We start from the raw sequence: 17,103 nt of genomic DNA, 5'->3' as shown, positions 1-17,103 counted from the left end.
TATATGTTTCTATTTATATCCATGCCAACCATGCATGAATTCCCATTCCTTCACTTTTCTTACCAACACTTGTTATTGCCAGAGTTTAAAAGTTTTGCTAATAACAGTAATTTTTTGTGGTTCTAATTTGCATGTTCCAGCTTACTGATACAGCTGAGTGTCTTTCATATGCTATCGACCATTTCATTTTTGGAATTCCTGTCAAAGTCTGCGCCTATTTTTCTATCAGATTGCCTTTTTTTTTTTTTTTTTTTTTTTTTTAGGTAAACTCCACCCCCAGTGTGGAGCTTGAGCTTGCAACCCTGAGATCAAGAGTCACATGCTCTATTGACTGAGCCAGCCAGGCACCTCTTTTTTTTTTTAAATGTTTTTTTACTTATTTTTGAGACAGAGAGAGACAGAGCATGAGCAGGAGAGGGGCAGAGAGAGAGGGAGACATAGAATCTGAAGCAGCTCCAGGCTCTGAGCTGTCAGCACAAAGCCTGACGCGGGGCTCGAACTCATGGACTATGAGATCATGAACTGAGCCAAAGTCGAACGCTTAACCAACTGAGCCACCCAGGTGCCCCCCCCCCCCTTTTTTTTAAGTTCTTATGGTGGCTACCAATCCTTTGTCAGGTGGGATATCTTTTCCCACCTTGTGACTTGTCTTTTCCTCTTTACCATGTCATTCAAAGAATAGAATTACTTCATTTCAAAGGAATCAAAAGAATCAATCTTTTTCTTTTATGGTTTCTGCTTTTTTGTATCTTGCTTAAGAAGTCCTTCTCTCCACCTACCTAGGTCATGAAGACAGTCTTCTATAGTATCTTCTAAAGACTATAACTTTGCCTTTCACATTTGCCTTTTAGCTATAGAGAATTAATTTTTGTGAATGGTTGTACAATAACACTTTTCCTCAAACAAATGGCCAAGTATCTCCAAGCCATTTAGTGAAAAGTTCATACTTTCCCTGATGATCTCTTCCACCACTGATGTCTATCCTTGTTTCGTTTGTGATCTCAAAGTGGAAAAATTCCAGTGTGTCACTATTTGTTTGGATGTTTCCTGTAGTTTTTTGTTTTGGTTTGGTTTTTGTTTTTTATTTTTTAGGATTTCATCAGGTTAAGGGCGTTCCCTTCTATTCCTAGGTTGCTAAGAGTTTCTCTCATAACACCTTGAAGGCTGTCTATTATTTTCCTTTATTGAAATTATCATTTTATTTTTTCTCTCTTAATTTGTTAACCTGGTGGGTTACATTAATTGATTTTCTCTGTTAAACCAACTGTGTGTTCCTGGTGTAAGCTCACCTTTGTCATACTTGAGTATTCTTTCTAAACGTTGCTAAATTCGTTTGGTTCTCTCCTTTTGTTTTTGGATAGGCCTGTAATTTCCATTCTTCTCTTGCCTTTGCCAGGTTTGGGTAATAAAGTTACCAACATACCAAAGTTACATTAAGTCAGATTCATAGACTATGTAGGGGAGTGTGTTGCCACATTTCATATTACTGGGAAGATAAGGCTGGGATTATTTTTTTTAATTTTTTGATGTTTATTTATTTTCAAGAGAGAGACAGACAGAGCATGAGCAGGGGAGGGGCAGAGAGAGAGGGAGGCACAGAATTCAAAGCAGGCTCGAGGCTCTGAGCTGTCAGCACAGAGCCCAACACGGAGCTCGAACCCATGAACCGTGAGACTGTGACCTGAGCCAAAGTCGGACATTCAACCTACTGAGTCACCCAAGCGTCCCAAAGGCTGGGATTTTTTTTTTATCAGATGTTTGGTAGGACTTGCTGTGAAGCCATCCAGCCTAGTGTTTTCTCTATGGGAAGATTTTTTGCTACTTATTCACTGGTTTTGATTATTTTAGGTAGGGTGGCCATAAAATTTATTGTCTAATTCTTGAGTCAGTTTTGGTAATTTATACTTCCCTAGAAATGGGCTTATTAGCTCTAAACTTTAACATTTATTGGTATAGAGTTATTGGCAGTATCATCTTCCTATGAATAGTTTTGAAGTTTGCAATGTCTGTGGTTTTGCCCCACACTGGAACTCTCCGGCCTTGCCTAGGTCTGTTTGAAAGGCATCCTGATAGGTCTGTTCTCAGCCTTGGTTTCCCCCAGCTCGGTGCTCATGGATTTTTCTTGTTTTCTGGGCCCTGATCCCGAAGTGCTTAAGCCCTGGCTCTCTCCTGCAGGTCTCCCAAGACCAAGTTCTTCTTCACAGTCATCCCCCAGCCCATCTTGCTGAGCCCGGGCATAACCTTCACGCTCCCCATTATTTTTCGGCCTCTGGAGGAGGTAAGGATTGCCACTTGGAGGGCACGGGCAGGGAGGGACACAGGCAAGATGGCCTTGGAAGAGGGAGCAGGGCAGAGCAGCAAGGAGCACCCCACCCCCCTTGCACCTGTGCGTGTGTGCGTGCATGTGCGCATACACACAAACACACACACACACACACACACACACACACACACACACGTCCTGCCAGCTATAGCAAAAACTCCAGCTAGTGAAGCCCTGGAGAGGCTCAGACTATAAACTCGCTAAACTGAGGGGGGTTCCCAGTTGGATGTTGGGGGCTAAAATTTGTGCTACTGTATTAGCCACAAGAAAGCCCTAGATTCCTTAGCCCAAAACACTCCCCCAAATACTTTGTTCCTCACCAAAGAGGTCCCATATCTCTGAGACTAGGGCAGTGTTGAAGGACAGGCAACCAGCTTTCCTTCAAGACAAAAAGCGAGGGTCATGTCCCAGCCCACCCCTCAGTGACTGTGTTGGGGGCATGGCCAAGAGCTGGGGCGGGATGTGTGGTCCCTGAATACCATGTAGGTACCACCGATCAGTGACTGCCTGCTCCCCCCACCTCCTCCCGCCCCACCTGCAGAAGGAGTATGTGGACCAGCTGTGGTTTGAGAAAGCAGAGGGGATGTTCTGTGTGGACCTGAGGGCCACCCTTCCTTGCCACAGTCTGACCTGCCCACGATCCCTGCAGTTGCCCACGTGTGCCGTGGGGGACGTGACTGAGGCCTGGTTTTGCCTGGAAAATGTGGGGTAAGGGGAGTGGCTGAGGCTCCGAGGCAGGGAGAGTGAGTGCTGTGAGGAGGGTCCCAGGGAGCTGGTGGGGGAAGGGGGAAGGGGGAGAGACGGTGGGGCCCAGCATCACCACCTTTCTGAAGTAGGGGCAGCAGACAGAATGAGCTCAGTGACCCTGATCTACACCCCCTCCAGGGACTTGCCCACCTTCTTCACCTGGGAGTTCCCCAGCCCGTTCCAGATACTGCCCACCACGGGGCTGCTGGAGCCAGGCCAGGCCTCTTGCATCAAGGTGACCTTTCATCCCCTTATGGCCACCATCTATGAAGTTCAGGCCACATGCTGGTATGGAGAAAGCAGCAAGCAGAAAAGAAGCATCCAGCTGCAGGCCGTGGGTGAGGCCCGACTTCTCACCTGTTCCCAGAGCCCACCTGCTGCCCGTCCTGGGTCTCAAAGCCTCAGTGTGCTCCCTCCACCTCCCCTGCCGGCCTGTCCTCCACCAGTTTCCCACTCTCCCCCAGCCCTGCAGGCTCTGTCTTTGCTTTGCCTTCCTTGGTGTGGCAGACCAGTGTTTCCCTGGGCACACCTACCTTCTTCGAGGGGCTGTTCAGGTGGGGCCACAGAGGCCCCAGGTGGATTTCTTCCCAAGACTGTCTCATCTCCATCCCAGCCAAATGTGCCCAGCTGCTGGTGAGCATAAAGCAGAAGCGACCAGAGGACCAGGATGCTGAAGGTTTCCAGAAAGTGTTGCACTTCGGCTCTGTTGCTGTGGGCTGCACTGCTGAGAGACAGATCAAGCTCTATAACCCTTCCATGGTACGCGTGGTAGGCGTCCTGTGTATAAGGGGGAGGAGGGGGCATCCCGTGTATAAGGGACTGGAGGGGGTGTCCTGTGTATAAGGGGCGGAGGGGGTGTCCCGTGTATAAGGGGCTGGCGAGGGTGTCCTTGTATAAGGGAGAGAGGGAACATCCTTTGTATAAGGGGGGAGGGGGCATCCCATGTATAAGGGGATGGAGGGGGTGTCCTGTGTATAAGGGGGGGGAGGGAACGTCCTGTGTATAAGGAGGGGGCAGACCACAGGGCTGGCTGCTCCTAAAACCCACCCCCTTTACAAAATGCCCTCTTCCTGTCCATACCTTTGGCCCCAAGCCTCGCGTGAACCATGTCTGTTGATACACACATGTGTCAACAGGTGTCAGCTGGTGTCCTCCTCCCTTCTCAGCTGGGGGTTGGGCTGGAGTATCCCTTGACCACCCCCAGAGCAACTCTAAGAGCAGCCCTAAGATTGTCCTAACCCCAGGACCACAGCCAGCCTTTATGATACCTTTGGGAAAGAAAAGAGTGTCCCCAGGCAGTCCCGGTGCAGGGCACACAGCTTGGCCTCGTCCTTCCTCCTGATGGAGGTGGCTTCATGCTCAAACTGACAAGAGGGGCATAGGCTGGACTTCAACTGCCCTCACCCCTTCAGCTGGGCACCTCGGCAAGGACAACTGCCTCACTCTGTGACCTCACCCTTCCTGCCTCCGCCTGGCCCCACAGGTGAGCGCCCCCTTCAGGATCGAAGTGGCCCCAGACATGCTGGCCAAAGACCACACCTTCTCCTGCCCCACTACCAATGGCATTGTGCCTCCAGGAGAGAAGAAATTCGTGTCGGTGTTCTTTCACCCCGAGACCTTGGACATCAGAACTATTGACTACTTGTCCATCATGCCCTCTGGCTGTGCCTCCCACACATTGCTCAAAGTCGTCGGTTTCTGTAGAGGTACTGGCAACCCTAGAATGCTGCCTGGCCTCTGGGGACCGGAGCTGCCAGCCTTTAGGGCAGAGCAGGGCTCTTTGCCAGCTTTTAAGGGTGTGACGCCTCCTTGCCCTTCAGCCTGGGTGTCTGCTGCCCCCTGGTGGGCTCCATGCGGAATCAGTTTTGGACACCTGGAGATAAGGTTCCCCCTGTCGTCCCTGGTGCCTTGGAGGTCAGCTCAGGTTGCTGGGGTTCTGGGCCTTTCCAGCCCAGCCTTCTGTCTCCAGGCAGCACTACCTTCCACCAGAAGGACCCTTTCTGAGACATCCTCCAGGAGGCTGATGCCCCAGCCCCACACAGGTGGCAGGGCCTGCTCACAAGAGCCCCATCTCCTATGCCCAGGCCCTGAGGTGTCCCTGCAGCACTGCTGCGTCAACTTCGGCTGGGTCAACCTCGGGGAGACCTTGGAGCAGACCCTGCGGATTGAGAACAAGTCAGACTGCACAGCCTACTTCCAGTTTGCCATTGACTGCCAAGAGAGTGTCTTCGACATCAGACCTGCCTTTGGGACCCTGGTGGGCAAGGCCCGCATGACCTTGCACTGTACCTTCCAGCCCACTCACCCCACCATCTACTCTCGGCGAGTGGCCTGTCTCATCCACCACCAGGTGAGCGGTGGGGGAGGGAGGGTGGAGGGGCTCTGCTGGGAGCTGGAGGAGGCAACCTGAGGCCCAGTGATGAAGACAATGCTTGGTGATCATGGCCCTGTATTCCGGAACTTCTGCTTGGATCATCTCTGCCAGGGCCCCAGCCTGGCTTTTGGAGCCAGAGCTTGGCCAGGGGCACACGAAGGCTCACTCGGAGCCAGGCAGGTATGCCAGTCTCGCCCTGATGACTGCCAGGCCGAAGGCTTTGCTGCTGATGCTGCTGCTGCTGCTGCTGCTAATAGGCTGGGAAGAGAGAGGGGAGACTGGATTCACCCCTCACAGCATGTGCGGGGCAGAGAGCCTTGAAATGAGGACCCAACTCAGGGCCCTGGGGAAAGTCATACAAATTGTGCCCTGACCAGCTGACTCCTGGCCAAGGTGGTGAGTGAGGGCTGAAATCCAGCCTCACCCAGACACATGTCACAGGACCCACTGTTCCTGGACCTGATTGGGACCTGCCACTCGGACAGCACCAAGCCAGCCATCCTGAGACCTCAGCACCTTGTTTGGTACCGCACACATCTGGCGCGGGGCCTGACGCTCTACCCTCCGGACATCCTGGGCACCATGCTGAGGGAGAAGAAGCTGGAGCAGGATAAGAATGGGGCCCTCCTGATTCCTACTGAGGTTTGATGGACCCCTTGGGGCTCCCCACAGACAGGCTACCCTCCCCAAGTTCATGCCCCCTTCTCTAGAAATTCTTGGGAAACCCTGTGCCCCCAGAGCCCTGTGGGCGCTATCAGTAGTTGGGGATTGTTTGTGTGGAGCCCTTGTGGCCTTTTCCAGGAAGGGGCGTGTGGATGAGGGGCAGTGGTGAGAGGAGTGGCAGTTGGGCCCCTGCTCACCTGTCTCTCCCCACACAGGCCCTGGAGAACGTGTCAGCCCCACAGTATCCTCTGATCTCCCCCATGAATGAGTACTTCTTCGATGGTACCAGCGACATAGCCATCTTCCCTCCACCTGTCAGCATAGAGCCCACTGATGTGGATTTCGGTGCCTGCCCTGGGCCCGGGGACCCCAACCCTGTCCCCCTGTGCCTGATGAACCACACCAAAGGCAAGATCACAGTGGTCTGGACACGGAGGTCTGACTGCCCCTTCTGGGTGACCCCAGACACCTGTGATGTGCCCCCACTCAAGTCCATGGCCATGCGCCTGCACTTCCATCCGCCTTACCCTAACTGCCTGTACGCTGTGGAGCTGGAGGCCTTCGCTGTCTATAAGGTGTGTGCAGGGAGACGACATGGGGGTGGGGAGGGCTGCCTCTCTTCCCTGGAACCTGAACAGCAGGGTGGGGTTGGAGGGTGGGGGGCGGGGGCGCTGCTGTGGGATCCATCCTCTCTGTGCCAAGCTCCTCCTTGGCTGGATAGTGGTCCTTACTGTTTTGCCTTCTCCCAGGCTCATGGGCTTGCCTTGGCCAAGGGGCTTCTTGGCCCATCTGATTATGTCTCACTCATATGTGGCCTCCCACTCACTCCAGAGGGAGCACCCAGCTGGGGTCAAGCCTCTTGGGAAAATTTGGCATACAAGGAGCATCTCCCTAGGGCTCATTAGGAGGTGGTCCATCCAAAGACCCATGGGCAGGAGGAACCAGGGTCTGGGGCACTGAGTCAGGGGTGCTGGGTAATTAGGTGTGTGTCAGGGGGAGGGGCTTCTAGCACAACTTCCTTTGGCTGGGGAACTCAGACCACAGGCTGTGCCCAGCCCAGCCTCTTGATCCCAGATGCTGGTCGCACCCTCTTCATCGCTGGCCCTGCTTTTTCCTTTCCTTGTTGGCTCTGCCCACCCTGCTGTTCTTTCCCAGAGGCCAGGTGCTGGGGCCGAGAGAAGAGTAGAGTCCCTTACCAGCTATGTGACCCTGGGCAAGTCCTTTAATGTCCCCGAGCCCTGGTCTTTTCATCTAAAAAATTGGCCCCATATCTGAACTTTTGAGAAGGACTTCCAAAGCTTAGTCTTTAATTGCCTCCATTCTAATATCTTGGCAGTGGGAAGATGCAGAGTTTTGTAAGAATAAGGCTGTGGACACCTGGCTTTGCCAAGGCTGAGCCCTCCAGATTTTTAGGCTGCTGGCTTTATAGCCTGCACTGTCTGATAGGGCAACCACCAGCCACATGTGGCTACCGAACACCTGAAGTGTGACTAGTCCAAACTGACATATGTCGTAAGACCAGCCTTCAAAGACTTAGCGCGAAAAGAGTGTGAAGTAGCTCACGCATCACTTAGATATTGATTATATGTTGAAATGATAAGATTTTGGATCTATTAGGGTAAATAAAACATATCCCTGAAATTAATTTCCCGTGTTTCACTTTGTTAACGTGGCTGCTAGAACATGTAACATTACGTTTGCGGCTTGCATTTGTGGCTCGTGTTCTATTTTGATTGGCCAGCGCTTCTCCAGGCACATTCCTGCAGGATGAATGCTGTTCTCACATCCCAGCCCCAGCCTTGTCCTTGCGCTGTTGTGGTTATTAAAGAGCATATTGGCTGAGTGCTCAGCGTGGGCCTGGCACGCTGCAGTTGGAACTGTCACGATGGTTGTTCTCTGCACTGCCTTCCCAGGGAACCCCTCTCTCTGTGCCCAATGTGGGACTCCTGCAGTGCAGAGGAGGAGCTAGGGGGCCCCACAGGGTCAGACACAGGAATTCTGAGCTTGTCCTTGGGTCTGCCCCCCTGCAGGTCCTCCAGAACTACCATAACATCGAGGAGGACTCTACCGTGTGCCCCTCCTGGTGCCTGACCCTCCGCACACGAGGCCATAGCTATTTTGCTGCCTTGGAGCCCCACATCCCTCAATATTCTCTGGACGCCCCCAAGGTGAGCGTGGCCCCAGTAGCAGTGGGAGGTGGGACAGGGGAGCTCGGCTTCTGCTTTGGCCATCTCTGCACTCTGATGCCCTGAGAAACATCCCAGCACCCTCCGGGGCCATCTCAACCTCCCCCACCACTAGCCCCTGGGGCTCTGGGCATGGAGGACTGGGGCTTGGACCACTGGTCCCCTCCCTGATCCATCTGAGATACTCCCTGGGCCTCTCATGCTGAGGTTTAAAATTCTCTAGCTCTTTCATTTGTCTGTGCTTGTTTACTGAGCACCTGCTAGGGGTATGGCCACTCACACCATGAGCCCCTGCCCTTGGACATTGGGCAGGCCAGTGAGGGTCACAGAGCTGGTCCCTCAGCTTCCTGAGTCATAATTCCCAGGCCTCTCTGAAGGGCTCTTGGAGGCCCTGTATGACCTGGGCAGCCAGATGACAGATGGTTTAAAAGCACAGACCTTGGAGCCAGACGGCCAAGTTCCTTCGATACCTCTTCCCAGCTTCCCTTACCTTTGTTGCCCTTTCATCTGTCTCCCCTACCCTCTCACACCTCATATTGTTGGAAAGGTGCTGCTTTGGGGCACTGTGCTAGCGGGTGATCCTGTCCCCCCCCCAGCTGCACATTTGCTCTCCAATCCCCCGACTGACTTCACCTCCGAGGTTCAGCTCAAATCCCTCCCTGACTGCATGAGGTTCCCCTCCCTGACCCCTGTCCCTTTCCCTTGGCCAGTTCATCCCCGCAGTTTGTGGCCTTTACTGCCATCCACCAGATTTTGGGCCTGCGTCACCCCCGCACTGCCTCACATATGTGCACTTTTGCCCCAGCTGGATGGGCCACCCTGGCCAGCAATTTCAGGCCTTGTGTTTTATGTAGCCTGGAGCTGGCCACACCCTATGTGCTTAAGGGATGTTTGGAAGCCAGGATTTCTGAGGCCTTCCCTTTCTCAAAGTGGGGTTCCCCTCAGCCACCTAGATGAGAATCATCTAGAAAAGGCTGTTTAAGTGTGGAGGTTCCTCAAAAAATTAAAAATAGACCTACCCTATGACTCAGCAATAGCACTGCTAGGAATTGACCCAAGGGATACAGGGGTACTGATGCATAGGGGCACTTGTACCCCAATGTTTATAGCAGCACTCTCAACAATGGCCAAATTATGGAAAGAGCCTAAATGTCCATCAACTGATGAATGGATAAAGAAATTGTGGTTTATATACACAATGGAGTACTACGTGGCAATGAGAAAGAATGAAATATGGCCCTTTGTAGCAACATGGATGGAACTGGAGAGTGTTATGCTAAGTGAAATAAGCCATACAGAGAAAGACAGATACCATATGGTTTCACTCTTATGTGGATCCTGAGAAACTTAACAGAATCTCATGGGGGAGGGGAAGGAAAAAAAAAAAGAGGTTAGAGTGGAAGAGAACCAAAGCATAAGAGACTCTTAAAAACTGAGAACAAACTGAGGGTTAATGGGGGGTGGGAGGGGGGGAGGGTGGGTGATAGGCATTGAGGAGGGCACCTGTTGGGATGAGCACTGGGTGTTGTATGGAAACCAATTTGACAATAAACTTCATATATTGAAAAAAAAAAAAAAAAAAAAGAAAGAAAACGCTGTTTATCCCAGAGTTTCTGGACCAGGATCTCTGAAAGTGAGTTCTCCAAAGGATGATTTGAGGGCATCTGGGTGGCTCAGTCACTTGAGTGTCCAATTCTTGATTTTGGCTCAGGTCATGATCTCACAGTTCATGGGATCTAGCCCCACATCAGGCTTGGGATTCTCTCTCTTTCAAAAATAAGTAAATAAACATTAAGAAAAAAAAGGTGATTTGAGGGCACCCTAAAATGAAAGACCTACTTAACTTTGAGGAGGTCTCAAGCCTATGTTTCCTGGGCCCACTTCCTACGGCCATTCCATCTCACTGTCGAGAGGTTTCTGGAGGACAGAAGCATTTTTTGGTGCCAAGCTGTGTCCCTCCATTCCCTGCTCCCAGGGTAGTGATTGGGATGTGTGGAAGTGCCTTGGATCTCCTTGGAGACAGGCCCACATAGACTTCCCTGAGTGTGTATATCGGTGGGGTAAGGGAGGCGGGTGCGTAGATCTGAGCGTGGGTCCCTCTTGTCTCGCACCCCAGCTCTTTCCTGCAGTGCCCCCCAGCGAACCCTCCTACCGCAGCCTGCTCTTGATCAACAAAGGCTCCATGCTGTTGACCTTCAACCTGGCCCCCCAAAGCAGCTCAGACATCTCCTTGCGGCCCAGTTCAGGCCTTGTGGCCCCGGGAGCCCACCAGATCTTCCTCATCTGTACCTACCCGAAGGGCAACGCTTGGAAGCAGCACATTTTCTACTTGCAGTTCAATTTTTGTCCCCAGTATCTCAAGGTAAAAGGCAGAGCTAGGGGACTGGGTCCTGAGGAGCGAGCCATAGTCTGGGGCTTCCCTTTTCAAAGCCAAATTCTGGGGTTGACCTCTAAAGCTCCCCTAAAGTAGTCAGGGGGCTGCTCCTCTCCCAGGAAGTGCCATAGCAGGGAGAGGACACCTTGGCCACATCTGTGAACAGCTTTCCTAACCCCAGGGCCCAGCATATCCACCTCAAGGTGTCTGGAACAAGAAAAGGGGTGCAGATGTCCCAAAGGAATAAGTGGGGGCAATACAAGACTCATATCTGCAGATAGTAGAAGGGTGTTTGGGGCGGGGCCAGGGAAAGGGGCCAGGGTGGTGGCCCCATCTGGCCCATGGAATGGTCTGCACATCCTCTCTTGGTCTCTGAATTCTTTTCAAGAGCCATCTCCTGGGTCAGACACTACCTACTCGGCTTTGACAGAAGCTATCTATGCCCAGACTGGAGGAGGGCCTTTTGCTGCCCTCTCCAAGGGGGAAAAGCTGCCCACCCTGGCTTCTTGGACGTTTGGGGGAGCCAGGTGAGGTCAGAGCTCTTCCCTCCCTCCTCTGGCCCCAGGAGGTAAGCATGCAGAGCCGGGAGGAGCCCCTACATCTGAAGCTGGACACCTGTAAGAGCGTGTTCTTCAAGCCCACCTGGGTGGGCTCCTCCTCCAGCAGCCTCTTCACCTTCCGCAACCCCTCGCGTCTGCCACTGGAGTTTGAATGGAGGGTTTCCCAGCAACACCGGAAGATGCTGGCCGTCCATCCCGCTAGGGGACTTATCCAGCCCAGTGAGAGCCTTGTGAGTGCCCTGCCCCACTGCTGGGGGCCCGAGGGAAGGAAATAGCTGGGATTCAAGGGAAGAGGGACCCATGCTCCTATCTGCATGCTCCTCCCACCCCCAGCTAATAAACACACTGGGGGAAGTCTATGTGGACTATGGTGGGCCGTCTCCAAGGACATCCAAGGTCATTCTCACTTTCACCACCATCTGTTACTCTTGCCTGTGAGGGGCCAAGCTTACCGTGTGCACCCTCCCATTCAATCTGTAATCACCTCCCCTGCCTTCTAAGTAGGTGTGACAGTTACCCCTGTCATAACTCCCATTTTACAAAGAAGAATTGAGACTTAGAGCAGAAAAAGTCATTTACTAAGATTGAAAATTAGGAGGTGCAGAGCTGGAACTTGAACCAGAGTTTCAAGGGGCAAGTCCACTCTCCCTCCACGGTCCCCAAAGCCGTGAGATGGCTGGGAGGTGGTTTGGAGCAGCTGTATTTGGGGCCAAATGGGTGGGGTGTCATTAAGGCATGAGGAAGGGTACTCCTTGAGATCTGAGCAGCAGTCTGGAGGGGGACACAGGCTGGGGCCCAAACTAGCAGAGCCTCATTCCCTGGTCTAGGGCCTTATAGACCATTTCGGGGACCAAATTTGGGCCAAGGCCACCAACACACAGTGTCTGGAGGAACCCAGGTAGTAGCAAGGTGAGAGACCACATAGGCCCTGGAGTCAGCTTTGAAAGTTCACACCCCAGCTCCCACCAAGCACTCTCACTAGCTGTGTGACCTTGGGCAAGTTCCCTGCACCTGGGTGGCTCAGTCGGTTGAGCGTCTGACTCTTGATTTAAGCTCAGATCATGATCTCAGGATCATGAGAAATGAGCTCTGAGTCAGGCTCCGAGCTGGGCATGGTTGAGATTTTCTCTCCCTGCCTCCCTCTCCCTTTCCTTTTGCCCCTCCCCCACTGATGTGCCAGAGTGCTTTCTGTCTCTCTCTCTCAAAAAGAAAGAAAGAAAGAAAGAAAGAAAGAAAGAAAGAAAGAAAAGGAAAGGAAAGAAGGAAGGAAGGAAGGAAGGAAGGAAGGAAGGAAGGAAGGAAAGAAGGAAGAAAATGAGGCACTAAAATAATACCACTTAGCTGGTGGGGATAAAGGATTGAGGGACTGAGGGAGATAACATAACATATGATGTGTGACAAGTGCCTGACCTGGGGTAAACACTCAGAAAGGGGTACCGTAGCTTGATATTCTCAGATGCCAGGGGCCTGGGCAGGGGGTTCTGGAGAGCCCCATGCAGGGATGATCTCTCTGACCCCAGACGGTGACGTGGACCTTCAGCCCACTGAAGGAGACCAAGTACCTGTTCCGAGTGGGGATGTGGGTCTGGGAAGCCGGTCTGCCCCCAGACACCAAGCCCCCTGCTACCACCCACTATATGCTCCGGCTGGTGGGCATGGGCATCACCAGCAGGCTCTCTGTGAGTAGGGGAACTCTGGCAGGGGGGGCTGGGAGCTGGGGCTCTGGGGGCCAGGGCATAGGTGGCGGGGGAGGGGGGGAAGGCCCCGGGGTGCCCAACTCCGAGAGGGCAGGGGATGGGAGCGCTCTGGCCCTGCCCTGCCTTGGAGATTCCCTGAAGCCAGGGGTGGGAAAGCCAGGGCTGTGGCTGGCTGACTCGGGCCCTCAGGCAAAGGAAAAGGAGCTGGATTTCGGGAACCTGCTGGTGAACAGCAAGCAGTCCAGGTTGCTGGTGCTTCTGAACGACGGCAACTGCACCCTATATTATCGCCTGTTCCTGGAGCAGTGTAGCCCTGAGGTCATGGACGACAGCCCACTTGGTACTCAGGGCTGGGCTTGGACTGGGGCGAGGGAGGCAGGCAGTGAGGGGCACTGGTTAAGACTGGTTAGGGGCGCCTGGAAGTCTCAGTCGGTTGAGCATCTGACTCCTGATTTTGGCTCAGGTCATGATCCCAGGGTTGTGCATCAAGCACCCCCCCACACACACATCGGGCTCCACAATGAGCAGGGAACCTGCTTAAGATTCTGTCTCTCTCCTTCTGCCCCTCCCGTGTTCGCTCTCGTGCATGCACTCGCTCTCTCAAATTAAAAAAAAAAAAAAAAAGGTTAACCAGATCATGGTTTGGGGGCAGGCAGAGCAGGGCTTAAAACTTGGTGTTTCTACCTTTCGATGTGTGGTATTGGGCAGTTCACTCTCTGAGCCTCAGCTTCCTCATCTGTAAAATGGGACTATTGTTGGCACCTACCTCATAGGGCTGCTGGGTGGAGCAAAGTGCTTAGCAGGTGCCCATGACATGAAGACTGGTTGCCTCTGTCTGGTCTGGGAGGAGGGACTCTGCTCCCCACTTCCCAGCTCTGGGCCTGCTCTCTAGCCGGTTCTCTGCTGGTCCGGGAGAGAGTATCTGGAAAGGAGCAGGAGGAGAGACCGGGACTCTCTGGCCTGCACTGAGGGCCTCTTCTACTCTTGACCCCACCTGGGTCATCCCTGAGCAGCTTTGCAAATGGACCGTACAGAGGGCAGAATGCCACCCCGGTCCCAGGACACCATCTGCTTGTCAGCATGTCCCAACCGCCGGTCCCAGTACTCCTGGATTATCAGCTACTCCCTCCTCTCACACAGAGGTACCTGGGCCATCTGGCAGAATCAGGGTCAGGGAGGAAAGGGGGAGGGCTGTGTGAGCAGGACTTGGGGCGGAAGGGTGCTGAGGTTCCGGACAGGGAAAACAGAGTGAGTGTTAGCGTGCAAGGGTGTGCCTTTGGGTGAATGGCATGTATGTCTCATGCCAACCACATGCGTCTGTATGTGTGCCTGTGTGTGCCTGAGCCGTGGAGGGCTCAGTGTGAAGGGTTTGGAGCTGTGCCTATTTACTGTGGGATCTTAAGACAAATCCCCAACCACGTGGGGGCCTCAGCTTCCTCCTCTATAAAATGGAGTTGTTACCAGCTTGCTCCGGGGCCCACTGGGAGGAGTCTGGGGCAGCACAGAAGAGTGGCTAAGAGCGTAGATCCGAGCCAGACTGCCCGGGATTGGATCCTGGTCCGAGCATTCACTAGCTGTGTAATTTAGCAAATTGATTAAGCACCCTCTGCCTCAGTTTCCACATAGTAAAATGGGAATAATAATGGTGCACAGGCCAAAAAAAAAAAAAAAAAAAAAAGTACTGATACATGTTACCACATCGGCGAACCTTGAAAACATTAGGGCAAGCAAAAGAAGCCAGTCACAAAAAAAGCCACATATTGTATGATTCCATTGATATGAAATGTCCAGAATAGGCAAATCTGTAGAGACAGAAAGCAGATCAGTGGTTGCCAGGGACAGGGGGAGGGGAGAATGGGGACCGACAGCTACTTGGTACCAGGTTTCTTTCTGGGGTGATGAACATGCTCTAATATGGACAGTGGTAATGGTTGCACGACTCTGAATATACGAAAAATCTGAATTGTATGTGTTAAAAGCGTTAATTTTATGGCATATAAATTACATCTCCTTTTTTTTTTATAAATTATTTTAAGTTTATTTATTTTGAGACAGAGAGAGTATGAGCAAGGGAGGGGCAGAGAGAGAGTCCCAAGCAGGCTCTACAGGGTCAGCGCAGAAAGCCAAAATCAAGAGCCAGACGCTTAACCGACTCAGCCACCCAGGTGCCCCTAAATTATATCTCAATAAAGCTGTTAGTGAAAGTTAGTTTGAAAACAGTAATGAATGGTGCACATTAAATACAGTGATGCATGAAGAGCACTTAAGACAATGCCTGACATGGAGCGCCTGGGTGGCTCAGTGGGTGAAGCCTCCGCACTTTGGCTCAGGTCATGATCTCACGGCTCGTGGGTTCGAGCCCCTCGCCAGAGCCTGGAACCTGCTTCAGATTCTGTGTCTCCCTCTCTCTCTGCCCCTCCCCTGCTTGAGCTCTGTCTCTCTCAAAGATAAATAAACATTAAAAAAAAAAAAAAAAGACAATGCTTGACACATAGAAAGTATCTGACAAGGCTTCACTGTTGGCTGGAAACGTCCCAGAGCCTGGGAGACACCTGCTATTCCTGACAAGGGTCCCAGGCAGGTTGTCCTACACCCTCAGCCTGCGTGCTCTGCTCTGCCCCAGGGCAGCTGGGAGGTGAGGCCACTCCTCTCTCCCACATGTCTTCCGCCTAGATAACAAGGCTGGGGAGAAGCAGGAGCTGTGTCACGTCTTCTTGACGGCTGTGTACCCCTTACTCTCCATCCTGGACGTCTGCTCCATGGGCAGCGCTGAGGGCATCACCCGGAAGCACCTGTGGCGCCTCTTCTCCCTGGACAGGCTCAACAGTTACTTGGAGCGCGACCCTACCCCCGAGGAGCTCACCTATAAGGTGCCTACCCGGCACAGGTGAGGTGGGCGGACAGAAGGGGCAGGGCCCATGTGGGGATGTTCTTGGAGCTTTCTGACCGCACTCCCAGCACCAGGCCCTGCCCACGAATACTCTCATCTCCCCCTGAATTCTTGCCCATCCCTGGAGGGGCCAGGAGAAGTCAGGGCTTGGCTCAAGGTCCGAAGCACTAGCCCACCCCTGCCCCTGAGTCCCAGATTCTCCAATTCCCACCTGCAGAAAGAGAAGTGCTGAGCTAGCCACCGCCCCACCCCCCACCCCCCGGGAGGGCCCTATACTGTTCCCACCTGTCTCTGAGTCTGTTTCTTTGTTCCACACAGCACAAGCCAGATCCCCACCGTCTTCACCCCTCTGAAGCTCGACTTCAATTTTGGAGCAGCACCGATAGAGGCCCGGCCCTCTGTGGTGCTCCTGGCCCTGAAGAACATTGGGGCAGTACCCCTGGACTGGTATGGTGGGCTTGGAGGGGGCTTCTGAAGGGCTTGGGAGACAGGTGTTGGAGGCCTTCTCTTGTTGGTGGTAGTCCTGGCTGCCTGATCTCTGTGAACAGTGGATCCCCTCATTGATGGGATGGGGAGGCCAGGGTGGGACAGAGCCTCAGTCCAGGGAGGCCAGGCCTGCATGGGGGCGAGTGAAGATCTCTGGTAGGGAAGGACAGGGACAGGCTGTCGCCGAGCCAGTGTCTGGGAGGATGACATGGCTGAGCCAAAACACCTGGGCTGCAGGAAGGCTTGAGGCTGGCCGCGGGGCAGGCTGCACTTCTCCAGGTCACATGGGCACCGGCCTGGGGCCCTGAGCCTGCCAAGCTTGGCCCTTGCTGTGCTCAACTTTCTTCCCACTGGGGGCCCGAACTTGGGTCCAGTAAACATCCTGTTTCCATGCCAAGGCTGTTTCTTGTTCTTCCCCCCTGTCTCTGCCACGCGTCTTGATTTCCTAGTAAACTTCCTTTTGATGACTTCTAACTTTTCTTGGCTAAGCGGAGGTGAAAAAGAAGTGTACCCATCTGGGTCAGGCTTGGGAGAGACAGTCAGGGGCCCAGCCTGGGAAAGTATGTTGGGGGGGGGGGGTCTGTGATCTCGGGAAACTTCCTGCCTGAGCAGAGTCTTGGGGTGTGTGGGGGCAAAGTTGGGGTGGGGCCTGCCTCATCAGGGGTGCACTGGCCGTCCTTACTCTCTGGATCATGCTGCCCCTCCCTGCGGTGGGAGCAGCTGGGGAAGATGGCTCCCTAGGTGGCTCCTGTCTGAGAAGGGCCAGGACTATGAGTGGCTGAGGGTTCCTGGCCCTGGTGACT

The 17,103-nt window shown here is 53.3% G+C and overlaps 1 protein-coding gene across 9 annotated transcripts in view; it reads left to right on the top strand.

Moving 5' to 3' along the window:
* Positions 1 to 17,103, top strand: part of CFAP65 (cilia and flagella associated protein 65) — a 35,462-nt gene that overhangs the window by 5,735 nt on the left and 12,624 nt on the right. For 8 of the 9 annotated variants that reach the window (XR_006713165.1, XM_045481298.1, XM_045481295.1 and 5 more), the window contains 16 exons: positions 2,176 to 2,278; positions 2,865 to 3,031; positions 3,209 to 3,408; positions 3,684 to 3,829; positions 4,554 to 4,776; positions 5,155 to 5,420; positions 5,886 to 6,086; positions 6,323 to 6,682; positions 8,138 to 8,275; positions 10,410 to 10,655; positions 11,233 to 11,457; positions 12,748 to 12,906; positions 13,114 to 13,264; positions 13,938 to 14,066; positions 15,598 to 15,811; positions 16,133 to 16,261. Coding sequence is in view for 8 of the 9 variants with exons in the window: in XM_045481298.1 (XP_045337254.1) it covers positions 2,176 to 2,278; positions 2,865 to 3,031; positions 3,209 to 3,408; positions 3,684 to 3,829; positions 4,554 to 4,776; positions 5,155 to 5,420; positions 5,886 to 6,086; positions 6,323 to 6,682; positions 8,138 to 8,275; positions 10,410 to 10,655; positions 11,233 to 11,457; positions 12,748 to 12,906; positions 13,114 to 13,264; positions 13,938 to 14,066; positions 15,598 to 15,811; positions 16,133 to 16,261 (3,057 nt within the window). In the remaining variant the exon portion in view is untranslated. The remainder of the gene's footprint in view (positions 1 to 2,175; positions 2,279 to 2,864; positions 3,032 to 3,208; positions 3,409 to 3,683; positions 3,830 to 4,553; positions 4,777 to 5,154; positions 5,421 to 5,885; positions 6,087 to 6,322; positions 6,683 to 8,137; positions 8,276 to 10,409; positions 10,656 to 11,232; positions 11,458 to 12,747; positions 12,907 to 13,113; positions 13,265 to 13,937; positions 14,067 to 15,597; positions 15,812 to 16,132; positions 16,262 to 17,103) is intronic. The other variant, XM_045481302.1, reaches the window with a different exon arrangement.

The sequence above is a fragment of the Leopardus geoffroyi genome, chromosome C1 (assembly GCF_018350155.1).
Source record: "Leopardus geoffroyi isolate Oge1 chromosome C1, O.geoffroyi_Oge1_pat1.0, whole genome shotgun sequence".
Classification (NCBI taxonomy): Eukaryota; Metazoa; Chordata; class Mammalia; order Carnivora; family Felidae; genus Leopardus; species Leopardus geoffroyi.
This window is presented reverse-complemented; position numbering and strand designations above follow the sequence as displayed.